This window comes from Pan troglodytes, chromosome 1, assembly GCF_028858775.2.
Source record: "Pan troglodytes isolate AG18354 chromosome 1, NHGRI_mPanTro3-v2.0_pri, whole genome shotgun sequence".
NCBI lineage: Eukaryota > Metazoa > Chordata > Mammalia > Primates > Hominidae > Pan > Pan troglodytes.
Window position 1 is genome coordinate 68487075 of NC_072398.2, and position 20647 is coordinate 68507721.

At 42.1% G+C, this 20647-nt stretch overlaps 1 protein-coding gene across 3 annotated transcripts in view; it reads right to left on the reverse strand.

The window, feature by feature from the left end:
* Nucleotides 1–4557, reverse strand: part of XPR1 (xenotropic and polytropic retrovirus receptor 1) — a 242717-nt gene extending 238160 nt beyond the window's left edge. Inside the window, exon 1 of one of the 3 annotated variants that reach the window (XM_524986.9) lies at nt 4255–4557. In XM_524986.9, the coding sequence (XP_524986.2) occupies nt 4255–4323 (69 nt within the window). In that variant the 5' untranslated portion in view covers nt 4324–4557. Of the gene's footprint in view, nt 1–399; nt 450–4254 lie in introns of those variants that run through there. The other 2 variants (XM_016933606.4, XM_063795116.1) reach the window with 2 other exon arrangements.
* Between the last annotated feature and the right edge of the window lie 16090 nt (nt 4558–20647).

Here is a 20647-nt window from a genome sequence, read left to right on the forward strand (position 1 = left end):
CAGGATAAATGGACAAGTATAATCTTTCCAGGATACTCACGCTGACACACTTAAAGATGATAAAGAATAGTTATAGCTTCCTGTCTTTACAACATTCATTCACTCACTTAAGAAACATTTGTAAATGCCAACCATCTCATTGACGCAATCATTTACAAGTGTTATCTTAAATACACTATACTATACTGTGATTTACAAAAGTGTCTGAAAGAAAAAGTGTGGTTTGTGCCCCATCGGGTGGCCAAACTGGATATTTCAAACAAGTTGCAGCAACTCAAGTTAAACCTACCTAATCAACATAATACCTTCGGGAAACTGAAGCCTGTAACACAAGTGTTCCCATGGGAGAGTTCTATAAATGAAAATCATTAATAATGTTATGGTAATGTCTCCTTATACCTGAATATAATGGAAGTGTAGTTCATGCAGAACCTCTCCTTTCCAAAATCCTGCAATAAAAAATTAATTCATTGTCATCCCTTTTTAAGTTAAATAAGAGAGTTTCACTGGGTTAACATCTTATTCACAGATCAAAATATCAAAAATTTTTGAAAGGATATTATTAATTTTAAAGGATGCTATTAATAGTCCTGTTAAGTTCTGTCCTCTTCATATACCAAACATAATAAAACCATTTAAAAACACAGAATTTTAGAGCTGGATGAGTCCTTAAATAATACGGGGGTTGTGAGCTTAGAAATCAAGTCCAATTCTCTAACATTAAAGAAACTTAGATGTTTCTTAGCTAAAAGAAGAAATGGTTTCATCAGGATCACACAGTGTGACCGGACTCTGAATGCTTACACATGCTCAAGAGACATATACACATATTCCTAAACAAGTGGCTTAACCCCTCTGGACCTTAGTTTCCTTGCCTGGAAAAACAAGGTAGATAATCTTTAAATTCCCTTTTAGCTCTAAAATCCTGTAATTTAGAAACTTTGTTATTTTATTACAAAACAAAGGATACACTGAAAAAAATCATTCCTGGGTCCTGAGAAACCAAAGAAACACAAGGCCCTAGGGAAAGTCAGCAGCCTAAGGCACCAAATATATTTGCTTCTTCTGCTAATATTCTGCAAAATATTAACATGGTCATATTAGTCTATTTGGTTGAAACCAGTCTCAGTTAATTTTGATTAATCAATTGCAGAGCTTTAAAATATATAGTCACTAATTCTAAATTTTAAAAAAGCTCTTACAAAGATTTACCGGTGTTCTATTTTACATGTCAAAATTTATACTCAAACAGATTACTGGAAACAGGAATAGTCTCGGCTTGTTTGTGTTTATTCTTTGCACAAACTACTTACAAATGGATTGAAGAGATTTTCTTTATATGGCTTCTCCATGTTGGTCTATTATTTTATGCTTTATTATTCTGCCTATGAAGACTGAATCTATGAACACCACAACTTATTTTTAAATTAAAAAATATAATAATTTTCAGGATATTGATGGGTTATTATCATTAATAATTTTATCAGTTCAAGGAATAAAAGCCATTAAAAGTTAAATCAAAAACATGACCTATAATGGACCTTGAAAAGCTCTGGCCCTATATACTTACTTTATGGAAGAAGAGCGAGCCCGGGAAAGGCAAAAAAGATTGTCCCCAGGTCTCATGGCTAACACATACAAAAACTAGTATTTACTGTGCTACGATATATACATATTATATATAATTAAATATAATTATAGATGTAAAACAAAATTTTCAGATTCTAATTCTCTGCTTATTTCAAGTAATATTTAATATAGCAAAATGACACAAAAACCAAAGAAGCTGAACAGTTCACATTGATTCACGATACTAGAAAGCACCCTAGGCTAGAAACCAAGGGTAAAATACCAAAATTTCACCACCAGTGCTTGAAAAACAAATCCCAGCATCTGTTCTACTGACAGCATTTTAAGAGCATCATCTTCATATGAGAAACTACAATTTACTTCATTATGAAAAGGTCCTTTTCTCTAGCGAATTTTTATGGATGTCCTTTTTCCCCAAAGTTTTAAACTGCTAAAATTCCTGGACTCTAAAGACTCTTATTTACATCTCTCTATTACTTTTAAAGGAATAGCACCAACTCTTCAGAAACAACACACAAAACAAAGATTCCAACCCTATAAAATATTGGTTGATTCCAACTTACAAAGAAAAGTGCGCCTCATTTAATTTTGTCTACCAAACAATGAGTTTATCTAGGACAGGAGCCGTATAGTAGGAACTCTCCGCAGAATCAAATTTCAATTATCCACAATAAACGAATTTTTCAAAACATAATTTATAACTGCCCTGAGAAAGATAATGCACACACAACATAATCTCAGGAATTTTGCCCCTCTGTGACCAACCTACAGTAAACATTTAGGAACAGTATCCAAGTGGACTATGTGAATGAGGAGTCCCAGAATCACTGTGGTTCTCCAGCCACAAAACTGACATTACAAATTAAGAGGGTTGCATTTTCAAACTAAATCGTATGCTTCTCCTTCCAGCCCCAGATATTGCAAATGAATACAATTCCATGAAATAGTTAAGTGTTGAAATACCTAAAATGAATCATGGCATACATCCAGCCACTATTACTTCTGCCCAAAGCATTCCATGCTATATAACAAATATAAGATGTGCTTCAGCATGCTCCTATCCTGTGCCTCTATGAAGAACTGGCAGTGGTGCTGAAAATTACTACTAGAAAGATGAAAGACCAATACCCTTCTTTCAATAAAAACCATCACTTGGACTCTAGCCAAGGTTTTAAAACTAAATGTTATTAGAAACAATAAATCAACTCTGCAGGCTGAAATGTTAGTCCCTTATTTCACTCATTCTTACAAAACATGGCCACAAAACACTATAAGAAATTGAGTGACAATAAAGCATTAATAATTATAGGCCTTTCATTTCTAGCAATAATGAAATACTCTAGGTTGCAAGTGAATTTATTTCACAATATTCAAGATTCCGTTTAACCTACCTGCATCTCTTTCCCTGTCTTCTTCAATTATTACAATGGCTATATGAATAAATACACTCACTGCTACTGCCCAAACCTCCTATCACTAAACTTATATAAAAATTAAATGGAGAACTAAAATAGTTTAATTCATTAAATCTAGCTAAGTTATGTGTGTTCATATTGATTTTATATTCTTTGTTCCTGCACACAAAACAGATGTGAATTCCTGGAGGTTACAGATAAGTCTGTCTTTCTCTATCCAGGAGCTGAATTGCCAGCTACTGAGAATAACCTATTGCAATGCTTAAAGCCTCTTAGGTATCTTGTCTTCTGAACATATAAATGGGTTCATTATCTTTATTTTTCCCTTTATTAATGTAAGGTTCCTTATTATCTATTAAATACCTTCCAGGAGTGTTAGCACAGAAATTGGGAGGGAATGGGGAGCACGATTTCTGTAATACACAGGTAAGGTATATTGTTTACAATATACTAATTTTCTCCCCAGCTAGCAAAAACTTAGCAGAAAATAAAAAAATGTTAATAATTCTCTTCTCTCCTTTCTCTTCCCTCCATTCCAAAACAAGAGGCAAAAACAAAAGATGTTATTACTCTGTAGACTTCATGCAATCAGTAAAAAGAGTCTTATTATCAAAGCAGAATAGTTGATTACAACGTGTTTACAAAAACTATAACCACTACATATGTGATACACACTTAAGTCAAGTTTCAACCCCGTTACAAAGCCTTTGTCAACAGTGGGCAAGTGGGAAAAAGCCGAAGGGCTCTTTGGAATGAAGGAAATCACTGGAGAGGCTTCTCTTGGAAGACAAGGATTCCTTGGTGAGAGGTGTAGAGAGAGAAACAAGACCTAACCTTGGCGAGGGGGCGCTCGCCCAGGGTGGGGACGAGAGGTCAGGGCGAGTGGGGAGAAGGGGATTAGTGCGGAACAGCCGCGACCCGGGGCTGCCCTCGCACCGTGACTCCCCCACCTGCAGCTCACCCTCCCACCGTTCCCCGGCCCCGGCCCCGGCCCGGGCAGCGCCTTTCCTCCCGGCCCTCCGCCTGCATATCCGTTACCCTGGCGGCAGCGGGGCTGCGGGGGAGGGGAAGGACAGCGGGGCCGGGAGGCGGCCGGCCGCGGCGGGGATGCCGCAGTGGCTCCCCGCGGCAGCGGGTCAAAGTCTGCCCGGGCACAGGGAGCCAGCTGAAGCGGAAGGCGGCGGTGGACGTCAGGACTGGCGAGATGGTGGCCCCTCCGAGTCCTCCCACACCCCAGCCGTGCCGGTACCTCATACTGGATGTATTGCTTCCTCCACTCGGGAGTGATGTGCGCGGAGAGGTGCTCGGCGAACTTCATCCTGCCGTTTCCCCCTCACTCCCACTCGGGTCCAGCAGCTACAGGCGGCGGCGGCAACAGCGACTCCGACTCCTCCCCACATGGGCCCCGGCGCGGCGCGGCGCTGCGCTTCTCTCCTCCTCCGCCGCCGCCGAGGTCTCTTCAGAGCAGCCCGCCCGCCATCTTCCTCCTCCTCTCCATAGCCCCGCCCCTCCCCGCCCTCTGGACGTCATCGCCATGGTAACCGCCTACACCGCCCTGACGAAGGGGGTGCTGTAAGGGGTGGGGCTTGGGTACGTTTCTTAAGACTCCGCCCCTTGTGGGCCGTACGTGCTGGAGGCACCTCCCCGGACCTCTTCAGTCTGGCTCCTGTTGGCCTACAGCTGCTCTCTACCGCCTGTCTGGGAAGCAACAGTGTTGTTACTGCAATTAATATTAATACTGTAGCAACAATAATCCACACAAGACGTTTATATTTACAAAGAACTGTGCAAATATTTTTCCATTTTGATATTTATGCTTCATAAAACCTTTAAGAAATGGATCAGCACTAATCCAAACTAAGAAGCTAAAACAGTTCAGGACTAAATGTATTTAAAGGAACAGTATTTTACACACTCTAGGTGCTCAATAAATGCTTATTGAATTTAATTAAAGACATCAATGCCAAAAAGTGCATGCTGCTTCTGAATTTCAATGTAATTGTCTAGTCCCGGGGCTATCAGAAAAGCCAATAAAAACACCAAATGACGGTACCGACCGCACTTGTAAACTGAGCTTCCTGGGGTTGGGGATGAGGGTTGGGAGGGAAACCAACGTTGAGAGGAAAGAGAACTCTGTAGAAGTACAGCTCTAAGCCCACCCCAGTAAAACCAGAAACAGGCCCAGCACCCAGGCTGAAGTGTCCCTGGGGAACATGGGCAGAGATCACTCACAGAGCTCTGTACTACATTGAGTGTGGGAGTGATTGTCTTGGAAGTCCCAATTCAGGACAGAAACCCAGGTCCTGCCCTGGGTGGAGGAGACCTAATAATAATTTATTGAGCACTCACTGTTCCTGTACCAAGTGCTATTCTAAACCTCTTACATGTACTTTGTCCCTTGATTCTAACATTTTTTTTTTTTTGGTCTCGCTTTGTTGCCCAGGCTGGAGTGCAGTCACACCATCATGGTTCACTGCAGCCTTACCTCACATAGGTTTGTGAGCCATCCTCCCACCTCAGCCCCCTGAGTAGCTGGGACTACAGGCACATGCCATTATGCCCAACTAATTTTTTTGTTTATTTTTGGGAGAGATGTGGGTCTTGCTATGTTGCCCAGGCTGGTCTTGAGCTCCTGAGCTAAAACAGTCCTCCCACCTAGGCCTCCTAAAGTGCTGGAATTACAGGCATGAGCCACCTTGCTCAGCCTAACCCTCACAATTTTGATGAGATTTCAAGATTTACTAGGGAACTGCTATGCCTGGAGCAGTACTCTGAGATATCATTCTCTGCTGTTGTCTTTTTTTTCTCCATGTACTTTTTTCCCCTTTCTCTTCCCCTTAATTCATGCCAATAGGGATTCTGCAATCATTTCCCCAGGAGAGGGATGACACAAGATGGAAAATAGGCATAGACTATGAGTCTTTCTGGCTTTTTCTGTATAAAAGCCTTAACCTCTGGTGAAAGGGTAATCGAGGTCAAAAAAATAAAGAAGAGTGAGGACTCCTCTCACCTCAGACCTCCGTCTGCTCACCATAAAGATTCCCCTCTGCTGGAGGTAAACCTTGCCAGGAGAAAGAGACAGGCAAAAAGGAATGTGTGTGCTATCAGGAAGGAGGCAAGACCACAGAAAGGAAATGGCTGTATGTTGTGCCTGGGAAAAGGGAACCAGGGACAGCTACAAAAGAGATTCCTGCCTTTAGCCAGTCATGGACTAGAATGGGAAATTCTTAGTAGCAACCCTGGTGGACCATGGCACACTGCTCCCAGCAGCACCGTACCTCTATGCCTTAATTGTGCACAAAATTCTGGAACCATGGCCCAACCCAAGAAAGTAAGGAAACCCTCAAAACTAGCTCTAAAATTCTTGATTTTTCTCATGCCTGATCCAGAGCCCTGCCACCCAGGACATGACAACTTAATTTATCCACAGAAGTAGATTTAATAATAAATGTCCTGCCAGGCACAGTAACTCACGCCTGTAATCCCAGCACTTTGGGAGGCCGAGGCGGGAGGATCACCTGAGGTCAGGAGTTCAAGACCAGCCTGCCCAACATGGGGAAACCCCATCTCTACTAAACATACAAAAATTAGCCGGGCATGGCGGTGCACACCTGTAGTCCCAGCTACTCAGGAGGCTAAGGTGAGAGAATCACTTGAACCCGGGAGGTGGAGGTTGCAGTGAGCCAAGATTGCACCACTGCACTCCAGCCTGGGTAACAGAGCAAGACCCCGTCTCAAAATAAATAAATAAATACATTTCCTCATTCCCAGCGTTATTTTTGGATACTTTACTGATAGAACGATCAAATACTTAGTATTTATGGAACACCGACTCTCTTATTTACTCTGAATCAGAAGAGCCCCCTGACTTATACTTTCTTTTGTGAATAGGCAAGCAACCCTTCATTTAACAAAACTTTATTGAGACCTATGATATTCCGGTTATGTCACTTTAGGAATGAAGGACCGTTCAAAAATAAATTAAGACTCTGTTTTTTCCTTGGAGGAAATCACAATTTAGTCAAAAAGATGGGGCCATGCGTGACGGTTCACACCTGTAATCCCAGCACTTTGAGAGGCCGAGGTGGGTGGATCATTTGAGGTCAGGAGTTCAAGACTAGCCTGGCCAACATGGTGAAAACCCATCTCTACTAAACATACACACACAAAAAAAATTATCCAGGCCTGGTGGCACATGCCTGCAATCCCAGCTACTCAGGAGGCTGAGGCATGAAAATCACTTGAACTCAGGAGGCAGAGGTTGCAGTGAGCCGAGATTGCACCACTGCACTCCAGCCTGGGAGACAGAGCAAGACTCTCTCTCTCAAACAAACAAAAAAAGATGGGCAGATAGACCAATAGCTCTTAGACTACAGTGCGATACATGCTGTAATTGACATATGTGTAAAGAAACATCCAAGGATCAGAGAAGCTGATTTTGAAATCCAGTCTTAGTCAATCATCTGACAGGGAAAAAGACACCCCAAAGATTCCCTAAGGCAAAAGGCAAAGTCAGAATTGTTAAAGAATGACAAGAAATTTTCTGACCAGAGTATCCTTTAAGGCAGCCAAATGTCCCCTCTCAAAGAAACGGTCTGATACAGTTTGGCTGTGTCCCCACCCAAATCTTATCTTGAATCTTAGTTCCCATAATCCCCATATGTCTTGGGAGGGACCTGGTGGCAAGTAATTGAATCATGGAGGCAGGCTTTCCCATGCTGTTCTTGTGATAGTGGATAAGTCTCATGAGATCTGATGGTTTTATAAAGGGCAGCTCCCCTGCACATACTCTCTTGCCTGCTGCCACATAAGACGTGCCTTTGCTCCTTCTTCACATTCCACCATGATTGTGAAGCCTCCCTAGCCATGTGGAACTGTGAGTCCATTAAACCTCTTTTCCTTTATAAGTTATCTAGTCTTGGGTATGTCTTTATTAGCAGCATGAAAACAGACTAATACACTCTCCCTGCTCCTGTCCCTTGTCTTCCCAGTCTGGCTCCCACATTGCCTGAGTGCACTCCCCTTACTGTATTGTCAATAATAGTTTGTATCAGACTATGAGGTCCCTGAAGATAAACTGCTCGTCTCCTGTTTTCTCCAATTTAGCACAGTGCCTGGCACACAGGCATTCAATAAAGGTTGAAGGAACAAAGGAAAAGAGGCCAACAGAGGGAGAAGGAAGAAGGAAACAGGAGGCCACATGGAGTAAAGTTGTAGGAAATAAAGTTAAGTTGCAACAAGATTGTGAAGGAATAGTTCCTGACGGCATAGGCAGTGTGAGGTCTTTGAAGAAGGTTAAGCAGTGAGTGACTAACTTAGGTTTGGAAAAGCAGGCTAGCGTAGCTTCCTGGTTTTGAGCACTAGCTCTGGAAGTAAACAGGCCTGAATTAAAATCCCAACTCTGGCATTTACAAACTATGTGACCTTCGGCAAAGTGCACTAGCTCTTAAAGCCCCAGTTTCCTCCTCTCTTTTTTTTTTTTTTTTTTTTTGAGACGGAGTCTCGCTCTGTCGCCCAGGCTGGAGTGCAGTGGCGCGATCTCGGCTCACTGCAAGCTCCGCCTCCCGGGTTCACGCCATTCTCCTGCCTCAGCCTCCCGAGTAGCTGGGACTACAGGCGCCCGCTACCACGCCCGGCTAATTTTTTGTATTTTTTAGTAGAGACGGGGTTTCACCGTGTTAGCCAGGATGGTCTCGATCTCCTGACCTCGTGATCCGCCCGCCTCGGCCTCCCAAAGTGCTGGGATTACAGGCGTGAGCCACCGCGCCCGGCTCCTCCTCTCTTAAATGGGTATTATCACACCTCCCTCACAAGTTGTTTGGAGAATTAAATGAGATTCTGCATATAAAACACTTAACATAATGACTGGCCCCTGATTTAACGTAAAAATTGGTAACCCCTCAAAAACATCTGTCAGCAGTGTGAAGGATGGACTAGGGCAGGGACAAACTCAAGACCAGCAGCTATGTAACACTTATGATGTGCCAGGCACTGTTCTAAACACTTTACAAATATAAATGTATTTAATCTTCACGAGAACTCTAAGAAGTAGCTACTATTGTTATCTTCATTTTATAGATGAGTAAAGTTAGACATAGAGGTTAAGCATCTTACTCAAGAGCACCCCCCTAGTGAGTAATAGACCTGGGTCTGAGCCCTGGCAACCCAGTTGCAGAGTCCTTGCTCTTGAGTGCTATGAGTATTATGCTGACTGTGGATGCAACAGCTCCAGCCAATCAGGATCATGGACAGAAGGAGATGTGACGTGTGACTCTAACTGTAGTGATTGGGTAGATGCTGCTGTCATGAACTGAGATGAGAAATGAAAGTAGAGAGCAGGTCTGGGGTTCCATGAGATGTGGGAAATATGAAGGAATCAATGGAACATGCAGTACTCCAGTTGGAAATACGGATCTAGAGCTCTAGAAAGAGAAGTTAAGACTGAAAACTGAGGAACCATTTGCATTTAAGTGATAATGAAGTCTGGCAAATCTGCCGAGAGAGAGAATAGAGTGAAAAGGAAAAGAGCCCAAGGGAACGTCCTCCCGTGCGCCTGATAAAGAAGTTGGGTCAAGGAGGGAGGCTGAGATGTGGTCAGGGTGGGCAGCAAGACTATCAGGAGAGAGTAGTGTCAAGGAAGCCATAAAAAGATGAAAATTTCATAAAGGAGGCAGTGATCAACAATGTCAAATGTCATAGAGAAGTTGAGTAGGGTGACTTCTAAGCCATTGGGTTTAGCAAGTAGAGAGTCATTAGTAACCTCAGAAAAATGGCTTCAATAGCACAAAGGGCTACAAACGGCTGAACAGTGAACAGCATTTTGTTTTTGTATATCATAAACTGTGTTTATTCCATGTACATGTTTTAAGATGACCAGGAATGAGAACTTAATAGTATACTCAGCAATTTATCTAGAAATTCATAAGTGCTGAGTTGGAACACTTTATATTTATCACACATAATGCTAAGTTCTGGAAGAGTTATACTTACCACAAAGTAACTGTTCTAAAACTTAGAATTATATGTGATAAATATAAAGTCAAATTGTTGCTTGAAAAAACAAGACTGGGGATCATGCTGAAAGGTGAAGAACTGATCTGCAGAGAGATAAAATCTTAGGCAATATCTCCCATTGAATCTGAATAAGCTAAGGTGTCTCAGGAGTAAATATCACATTTTCAGTTCAGCTCAGACTCAGAATTACACGGGACCCAGCTCAGTTTTAAAATACAATAGACTTATCAACCCAGTAACTGTTTGAGTCCCTGCGTTCAGTTCTTTTGGGCATACATCCAGCAGTGGAATTGTCAGATCATATGGGAATTCTATGTTTAACCTTTTGAGGAAATGAAGGTTTTTGAGTGACATCTTTAATCAGATAAATCATACACTTTTTTTTTTGCTAAGTGGAAAATATTCTTCAGGGGAGAGAAGGAAGAGAAGCAAGGTATATTAGGTTTCCTAGGGCTACCATAACAAATTACCCCAAACTGGGTGCTTAAAACAGCAGAAATGTATTCTCTCACAGTTCTGGAGGCCAGAAGTCTAAAAATCAAGGTTTCGGCAGGCTTGTGCTTTCTCACAGACTGTAGCAAAGAATCCGTTCCACAACTTTCTCTTAGCTTCTATTGTCACTGGCAATCTGTGGCATTCTTTGGCTTATAGATACGTAACTCCAGTCTCTGCCTCCATCATCACATGCTGTTCTCCCACCATGTGTCTCAGCATCTTCACGTGGTGTTCTCACTCCTCGTGTCTGTTTTCTCTTCTTATAAAGACATCAGTCTTATTGGAGTAGAACTCACCTTAATCCAGTATGACTTCATCTTAACTTCATTACATTGGCAAAGACCTTTTTTCCAAATAAGATTACATTCAGAGGTACCAAGGATGAGGATTTCTATTTATCTTTTTGGGGAAACACGGTCCACCCACAACACGGGGAGTGTAATGGCACTACTGAAATAATCCAAGGAAGAGATGATGGTGGTTTTGATCAGAGGGTAAGCAACAGAGGTGAAAAGAAACAGTTGGAAATTCAATATATTTTGAAGGTAGATTGAACTGGATTTATTGGCAGATTAGATGTGGGATGTGACAAAAAGAGAGGCATCAAGGATGACTCCAAGATCTTTTGTCTGAGTGACCAGAACAATAAGGTTGGGAATATTGCAGAAGAAGCAGGTTTGGAGTGGAGGGAGGAAATCGAGAATTCAGTTTCAGGTATGTTATGTTGAGGATGAAGGTCAAACATGCAGGTGGAAATGTCCAATAGGCAACTTGGCTTCTGGAGGTCAGCAGAGAAGCCCTGGATAGAAATATAAATATATGAGTCAACAGAATAAGGTTAGTATTTAAAGCCACGAAACTCCATGAGATCACCCAGAGAGTGAGTGTAGACAGAAAAGAGAAGAATGACTGGGCATGATGGCTCACACCTGTAATCCCAGCACTTTGGGAGGCCAAGGTGAAAGGATTGTTTGATGCCAGGAGTTCACGAAAAGAGAAGAGGTTGTAAGACAGATCCCTGGGCAATGCTTAAAGGTTGGGAAGATGAGGAGAAATTCACAAAGGAGACTGGAGGAGATGAAATCCATGCAGTGAAATTCATCATTATTTCAAGAAACATTTCCATAAAAGGGAGCAGAGTAATAAGGTGATATATAGATTAGAATCAAATAAAAGAGGGTGCTTTTCAAATGGGAGAAATAACATCGGGTATATATTCTGATGGGAATGATTCAGTGAAGAAAGAAAAAAATGATTATACAGGAAAGAAAGGGGATATACATTTTCTCTATGTAAAACCAGATACAGAATACACATGGGTTAGAACAGGGAGACAACATCAAGAATGATGTTCAGAATGGTTATCTCTGGGTTAGAGATTTCAAGTGATTTTTACTCCTTGCACTTTTTTATGTTGCTTTTAATTTTTACAAGATACCTTTATCAAATCTACAAAAACAGTAAGTGTTCTATTTAATAACCCAGTGGTATCCAATAAGTGTCACAAAGTGTCTGTGCAGCATTTGATACTGCAAGTCACAGAGACGAAACCAGTAGACTAAGAGATGCGGAAAATCCAGGCCAGGCCCGGTGGCTCACACCTGTAATCTCCACGCTTTGGGAGGCCAAGGTGGATGGATCGCTTGAGGTCAGGAGTTTGAGACCAGCCTGGCCAACATTGCGAAACGCTGTCTCTACTAAAAATACAAAAATTAGCCAGCCATGGTGGTATGCACCTATAATCCCAGCTATTCAGGAGGCTGAGGCACGAGAATCACTTGAACCCGGAGGCAGAGGTTGCACTGAGCCGGGATCATACCACTGCACTCCAGCCTGGGTGACAGAGCAAGACTTCGTCTCAAAAAAAAAAAAAAGAAAGAAAGAAACAAGAAAATCCAGGGAGGGAAGCCCAAGCAAGTGCCCAGAGAAGGCAAACTAGTCCAGACAGAGGGAGGGATTGGCCCTTAAAAGGAGGAGAGACCCGACATCACTTCTGACCTGGGAGTGGGGATGATAGCAATAATTAGCGCAAATATACATGAGTTAGTGGGTGGATGGGAGGGAATTTAAGGGAGTTTACATGCAAAGTCTGTCTTTCCTCTCTCAAGGAGACAAGTTAATCCACTGGTTCTCGAGGAAATGGGAACAGAGCTGGGCAAGAGGTATGCAGGCAGCACTGAGGGCCCCTTGTGGTTGTGATTCTATTACAAATGATTGTAACTGGGATGATTTTACTAGTTATTCCAGCAATCCAGAGCAGGAATTGAGGGGAAGGATAGTTGGATTGATCCAAGATTAGGAATTGCAGAAATTGCTTCAGGACATTGAGGTAGTAATAAAAACAATAAAAACTAAGATTTATTACATTTTACATGCATTATTTAATTTAATCCTCCGCAATGGATAAGAATGAAAAGGATATTCAGATAAAATATCATAGCAAAGGACAAGGATTTTAAAAGGGTATTGTTGTTTCCATTGTACAGATGAGAAAACTGAGGCTTAGAGGGTGTAGTAGACATCTGTCAGGTTTTGCCTATCTGCATTCTTCCTAGATGGAAGGATCCCCCATCTCTCAAGTCTTGTTGGGAGGCAAGATCCAAGTTCACTGTGCCTGAAGTGAGCATATAACCCTATCCCAATTCCTTGACAAGAAGCATGTGGCCCAGATTTGGCCAAACAGATGCTTCTGTCAGGGATTTTGCCTCATGTGTAAGTACTCAATGACAGCAATAGGCAGATAACATTCTCAGAGGCTGCAGCAGATTTAAGAGTCCAGGAGTGGCTGGGCGCAGTGGTTCATTCTTGTAATCCCAGCACTTTGGGAGGCCAAGGCATGTGGATCACCTGAGGTCAGGAGTTCAAGACCAGCCTGGCCAACACAGTGAAATACCATCTCTATTAAAAAAAAGCTGGGTGTGGTGGCGGGCACCTGTAATCCCAGCTTCTTGGGAGGGTGAGGCAGGAGAATCACTTGAACCAGCAGGGGGGGGGGGCAGGAGGGGGTGGAGGTTGCAGTGAGCTGAGATCACGCCATTGCACTCCTGCCTGTGCGACAGAGTGAGACTCCATCTTAAAAAAAAAAAATAAAAGAGTCCAGCAGTGAAAATGGCAGTAGTGTCCCAAGTTGGACTACCAGAGTCAAGGTCCTAACCTGACTTCCTCTGGCATGACCTCTGTTCTGTTCTTAACTATAAAACTTTCTTGGGCTCTGCCTTTTCCTTAGAGTCATTTACCTACCTTCACATTCATACTGAGAGCTACCCAAAGCCATCCAATCAAATCTATTTCTGCTTAAATTAACTTGAGTCAGATTTTCCTATTTGTAGCCAAAAACCCTGAATGGGTCTTAGGGATTAAGAATTTTACCCACAGCTCTTATCAAAAAGACATCCAATAATCAGATACACAAAATTCTTTCCTATAGATGTCAGTTAACCTCTTTCCCCAGTCACCCTGGGGTTTAGTCAATGGGCTCATGGATAATGTAGCCATAGTAACAGAGATGGAAGATATGCAAGGGCTCAAAAAATATTGCCTTCCTTCACCCAGGCTGGTTTGGCAACTGCTGATTGTTTAACCTGATGTGACAGAAAGCAACGTTGAGTCCCTAATATAATACCATATTCGAAGTAGAAGTAGATCAGTCAAATACATGGTGGCAGGTTAATTACATCAATTTCTTTTCATCATGGAGGCAAGGGAGAGAAGCAGTTATTTATCATCACTGGAATATGATACTCATTATAGATTAATATTTGACTTTCCTGCCAGCTGTGTTTCTGCCAGCCATACTGACTGTGAACGCCTTTATTTATCACCACAGAAACAGTGTCCCATTCAGCATTGCCTCTACCAAAGAAGCGAGAGAAAGAGACGTCTATGGATTTCACTGGTCTCACCATGTGTCCCATCACCTACAAGCACATGCCCTTGCAGAATGGTAGAATAACCTACTGGAGACTCAGTTATGGTACCAGCTAGTCAACAGCAGCCTGATAAATTGGGGTGCTGTGCTATAGAATGAGATAATGCTCTAACCAATAGCCAATACATAGTGCTGCTTCTCCCAGTGTAACGGCAGGAGTCTAGAAACGAAGAACTGGTAGTATCACCTTCCATTATTTCATATAAGGACCCAGCCACAAAGGTTTTGTACCTGTTTCTTGTGGCTCTTGGCTCTCTGCTGACTTAGAAGGCTTAATAATGAGAAAAAGACGGCTTCCACCTAGAGACTCAACAGGCAGGATCAGGAAGGGTTCAAACCCCTTAAAATGAAAGTTTGAGTTACTGCATCAGGTAAAGTAGCATGATTAGCTGAGGTGCTGGCTGAGGGTAAAAAAGGAACATGAGCTGGAAGTAGAAGAAAGTCAAAAATATCAACTATGGGCTTGGGACCAGATGCAGAAATATGGTCTGTCCTAGCTACTCCAATTTTCTTCCTTGCTTTGTTATGAATACAGTAATAAATTTCCTTTGTTTAGTTTTTCCTCTTTCTGTAGCATTTTATATTACTGTGTTGGAGGTAGTCAACTTTTTAAGTTATACCTCAGGTTATAGGATATAAAAGTGCCATTGTGAGCAAACTAGAATAGGAATGAACATCCCCTTGGAGTGAGGAATTTCTCTTGGGCCTTCCTGATTTCTCAGACAGCAGCCCACTCCTCCAGCCCTTCTAATGAATTTGTAAGCACCTCATTCCCCGTATTTAGCCCTTCCTGCTTAAAATCGCTAGAGTGGTTTTCTGTTATCTGTATGTAAGCTCTGACCAAAAAGCAAAACAAACAAAACAATCATACACACAATGAAAAGGCATAAGGCATGGTTATTTTGTTATTGAATCGAAGTGATTAGGGAACAGTGGTTTAGATGATTTCTTTCAGTTACTTAAAAGAGCTTTTTGCTTTTTATTCAGGCTATAAAAATTGCCGTAGGCCATTATGTAGCTCCCTTTGACATGGCTTTGTCTTTTATGAGTCTCACAGCTGTTTTGATTAAAGGAAAGAATCACTATTTTCTGCCAACACTTAAATCTTTAAAGTTGGAGAAATAATCTTTCCCAAATTGCAGCTAGCTCCTTAGGGATAGGAATCATGCCTATGTTATTCACTCCTAACAGCACTTAACACAGTAGACTCCACATAGCAACATGAATAGTTTCTTCAATATATGCTTTTATTTTTTCCTGGAGTAATAAGCATGCTGATTTGAGGGTCTATGACCTCCTAGATTTCTGGGCCTGTGATCTGGGGCAGCCTCAAAGATCTCTGAAATGCCTTTGGGGTCTTTCTCCCATTGCCTTATGAATAGCCTCTGGCTCCCTTCCATCTGAACCAATCTTTCAGCAAAGGGTCGAGAACATGCTCCTTCACTCTACATGGCCCGTCTGCAAATTTTCCAAATCTTGCCATTCTCCTTCTCTTTTAACTATAAATTATGTCTTTAAGTCGTATCTTTGCACTCACATCTCACTGCATGCAGTTCAAAGTAGCCACGCAGCAGCCTGAATGCTTTGCTGCTTAGGTATTTCTTCTGCCATATATCTCAGCTTATTGCTCTTAAATTCTACATTCCATGGAGTCCTAGGATATGAACACAATTCAGCCAAGGTCTTTGTTACTTTATAGCAAGGATGGCCTGTACTCCAGTTTCCAATACCTTGCTCCTCATCTCCAACCGAGACCTCATCAGATCATTTCCACTTGAGACCTAATCAGAAAGGCCTTTACTGTCCATTTTTCTGCCAACATTCTGGTCACAACCACTAAAGTAATCTCTAAGAAGTTCCATACTTTCCCTAGTCTTCTCTTCTGAGCCCTCACCAGGATCATGCTTAATGCTCTGTTAATGACAACCTAGTCTTTTTCCATCCTGCTTCTCTAAAGTCTTCTAGCTTCTACCCATTAATCCAGTTTCAAAGCCCTTTCCACATTTTCAGGTGTCCATTATAGCAGCAACTCCACTTCTGGTACCAATTTTCTGTCTTAGTCCATTTTCTGCTGTCATAATGGAATATCACTGTCTGGGTAATTTACAAAGAACAGATATTTATTTGGATCATAGCTTTGGAGGCTTGGAAGTCCAAGATCATGCTGCTGGCATCCGGAGAGGGCAATCCCAATGGCAGAAGGTGGAAGGTGAGCACATAAGGAAGAGAAAGGCAGCAGGGGCTGGACTCATTTTGTAACAACCCACTCTTGTGATAACTAACCTGCTCTTACAATAGTGACATTAATCTATTCATGAAGGCTCTGACATAATGACCCAATTACTTCTTTTTAGGTCTCACCTCTCAACACCGTTGCACTGGGATTCAGTTTTCAACACATGAACTTTTGGGGGGCATATTCAAGCCACAGCACTTCCCATGGCCACAGAGAATCTGGCTCTTGTTCTCTCTCTCCATCATCTTTTTCCACCCAACTCCTGTGCTTCCACTGTGCTCCAGTTTCACTAGTCTTTCTTTAAGGCATCAAGCTCTTTTCTTTTTTTTTTAGAGACAGGGTTCTGCTCTGTCACTGGCTGGAGTGCAGTGCCATGATCATAGCTCACTGTAAGCTCAAAATACTGGGCTCAAGTAATCCTTCTGCCTAAGCCTCCCAAGTAGTTGGGACTACAGGTGCATGGCACCACACTTGGCTAATTTTTAATTTTTTTTTTTTATAGAGACAGGGTCTCACTATGTTGCCCAGCCTGGTCTCAAACTCCTGACTATAAGTGATCCTCCTGCTTCAGCCTCCCAAAGCACTGGGATTACAGTCATAAGCCACCAAACCCGACTAGCAAGCTCTTATCTATGTTAGGTCTTTTGCATGTATTATTTTTCTGCATGAGATGTTCTCCTCCCTTTCTTCCTGCACAACCTTCAAACTTCAACTTAGCTATTACTGACTATTCATGCCCATTCTAACTCAGGTTCTCCCTATCATACATAGGACCCTGTACATTTCTTTTACCCTTCTTATTACAGTTTGTGGATATATATTATTTCTAAGATTGTTAAGGTCTGGGTCCTCCACCCAGATAACGGATTCTGAGTAGGTAGAGATTTTGTTTGTTTTGCTTCTATTGTCTTCTGTTCTATCCCCTAGATGCAGAGTAGGTAGATACTCAGTGTTTCTAGAATGGATGATTTAGCCAAGGGTTTGAAGAGCTTAAAATAATAATTACCAAAAAAGTAATTCCCTGTGTCTGTTTTCTGCTAATGCAGAACACATAAGAAACACCTAATAAATATTTGTTGGTTAATTAATTGGCTAACTAACCTTAGGCTGATATTTTGGGTGGGAAGAAAGGTATCACATCTAGAGGTAGGTTAGGATCAAAGATACCCAGATATAATGACAGTCAAACCTTTTCTTATTGTGATGAAAGTATAAATTATCATAGTGAGGATTAGGTACAAACATTTATAATTACTTTAATGATAGGAGCTCTCATAAGAAAAAGAAAGCAAGATGTGCTACAGCTGAATATTACTGGGCATGGTTATGTTACACGCAATGAGAGGCTATCATTGACTAGAAGGGGCTGTGGACTGAAATCAAACATCTCAGTTTATTCAGCAGGCCTGGAAAAAGAAGGAGAGTAGACGTTAAATGTGAGGGGCATAGAGAAAGCCCTTTCTACTTGGGCAGAAGATGATATTTTATATCTTCAGCAGCAGTCCCAGTTGATAGCCCATTCCAACAGTTATTGATGATAAGCCTCATGCTGTGGTTAAATATTTTGTGGTATAATTAATTTAAATATATCATGGGAAGCTATAGTCTTGGCTTGAGAAACTAAGTTGCATTTACCCTAGGATTCTTGTTAATATTTCAGGACATGTCCAGGTATAGCAGAAGTTTATTTGTACCAAGAGGCCCCATAATAGCCATCATACCAGGGGAAAAGAGAAGTGAGGCTCACAAGTTTGGTTCAAGGTCAGTATCAGCAGGAGGGATAATTAAGTCCCAGACAGCATCTGTCATTCTGATTGTCCCCTAGTCCAGTGGAGCTTAGGGACAATCAGAGGAGTGGACAAAAACAAAGCATAATGTAGAGCACTACTTTGCAATGGACAAAATGACTGGGGACTAATGGGAAGGCGGGCAGGTTGCAATGAGGAGCAAGTGAGAACTCAGAATTGACACAGCAGAACAACCTATAGCTTGGATCAGAGAGGGCACAGGACTGGAGACCAGGCTGCAATAGCATCAAGAAGCCCCTGGTACTTTTGGTGAGCATTGTCCCTCTGATGCTTCTTTGCAGCTTGGGAAGCATTTGCAGCAGTATATTGACCTTGGCAGCAGGAAGGGAGACTGCTGTAAGAAACCAAAACAGGAGAGGGGAAATGCATGCGGAAACAAAGAATACTAGCTTGTGACCACCCGGGAGCGGTCCTGGGCACTTTCAGAACTAATTGGAAGGAATTTATTATGGGTTGAATTGTGTGCCCTGGAAAGATATATTAGAGGCCTAACTGCCAGTACCTCAGAATGTGATCATATTTGGAAATAAGGTCATTGCAGATGTAATCAAGTTAGGATGAGGCCATTAGGGTGGGCCCCAGTCCGATATTACTGGTGTCCTTATAAGAAGATTAAAATGCCATGTGAAGACAGAGATGCACAGACAATGCCACGTGACTACAGAGGCAGAGACTGGAGTGATGAAGCTGCAAGCCAAGGTGTGCCAAAGATTGGCAACCACTACCAGATGCTAGGAAGAGGCAAGGACGGGACCTCCTCTACAGGTTTCAGAGGGAACATGGCCCTGCTGACACCTTGATTTCAGACTAGCCTCCAGAACTGTGAGACAATCACTTCCTGTTGGTTTAAGCCACTGGGTTTGTGGTGCTTTGCTCCAGCGGTCCTGGGGAACTAACACAGAATTTCAGGAGGAGAGTTTTTCAGAGTGAATAGGACAGAGTCATTTTGACCCTAATTTTCCCCCATAGATTTGCGAAGCCACAGAAACACAGCTTACGTATAAAACTATAAAAATAAACATGCCAAAGAGCTAAGTTTTTATTTGCTGACTTGAATTTGGCCAATGTGCCACTAACTAGTACATTTCATGCAACTTTAAGACCAGCCTGCATCTAATTAAATGAGATAATGTCTGTAAAGCTCTTAAAACAGTACCTGGCACCTAGTTAAGGCTTCAATATATGTTGGATAATGTCAGTAATATTATCATCTGATTATCCTGATCCTCGAGCTCTGAGCTGCTCATCTCCTCTGCATCTAAGATCTGCTGAAAGCTGCTGAGAAAACCTCACACCTAGGCAATCTGGTGTCACTAAAAAGTAAATATCACCAACCTCACCAGAGTCCTTCACCCTGCCTTGGTTTCCCTAGTAAATGCCCTCTCCTATTCACTACGATGGGTTCTAAATTGTGGTTCCTCAAACCTCCACCACCCCCATTTCTCAGCTCATCCCCAGCAGGGCATTCCTAGCACTGAACAAATATAAAACCTTAGAAAAAATATCCCTCAACTGTCACCACTAAACCTATCAACCCGCGTGTACCCACAGCTCTCGTGGATTCCTCCCTGTTATTTGGACAAAAAAGCACTTTTCTAGTCCAGATCGTCATTCTTTATTCTTCCCTCTTCCTCATACACACTTTCAATCCATAAGCAAATGTTAAGTCTACCTACCAGATAGCTTGCCAAGCCACACATTTTTGCTTCTCTCCATGACCACCAGCTTGGCCCATACAAGCCTCATTGTGTCATTGTTCTGCTTAAACTGTTTCAGTGATTTCCTACTGCCATACCGATCAAGAAAATCCTTCACATATTTTCAAGACTTCTCTCCAGGCTGGGTCCCTCATAATCCAAGCTCTATCAGCTTTTCTAACCTCACCTCTTACTCTGCTCTGTTCTTCCAACATGCTACACTCTAGGCTAGAGAGTAACTCAAAATACTGTCACTTCCTCATTAAAATAATAACATTCACATAATGCTTACTGTGAACTGGGCATATAGCAACTCATTTATCAGGGCAACAATGAGATTAGTACTATTGCTATCGCCATTTAACGATAAGGAAACGGAGGCACAGAAGTTAAGTGATTTGCCCAAAGTACAAGGAAAGTAATGACAAGCCAGGATTTGAACCAAGAGTGCTGGTGGTGCAGTC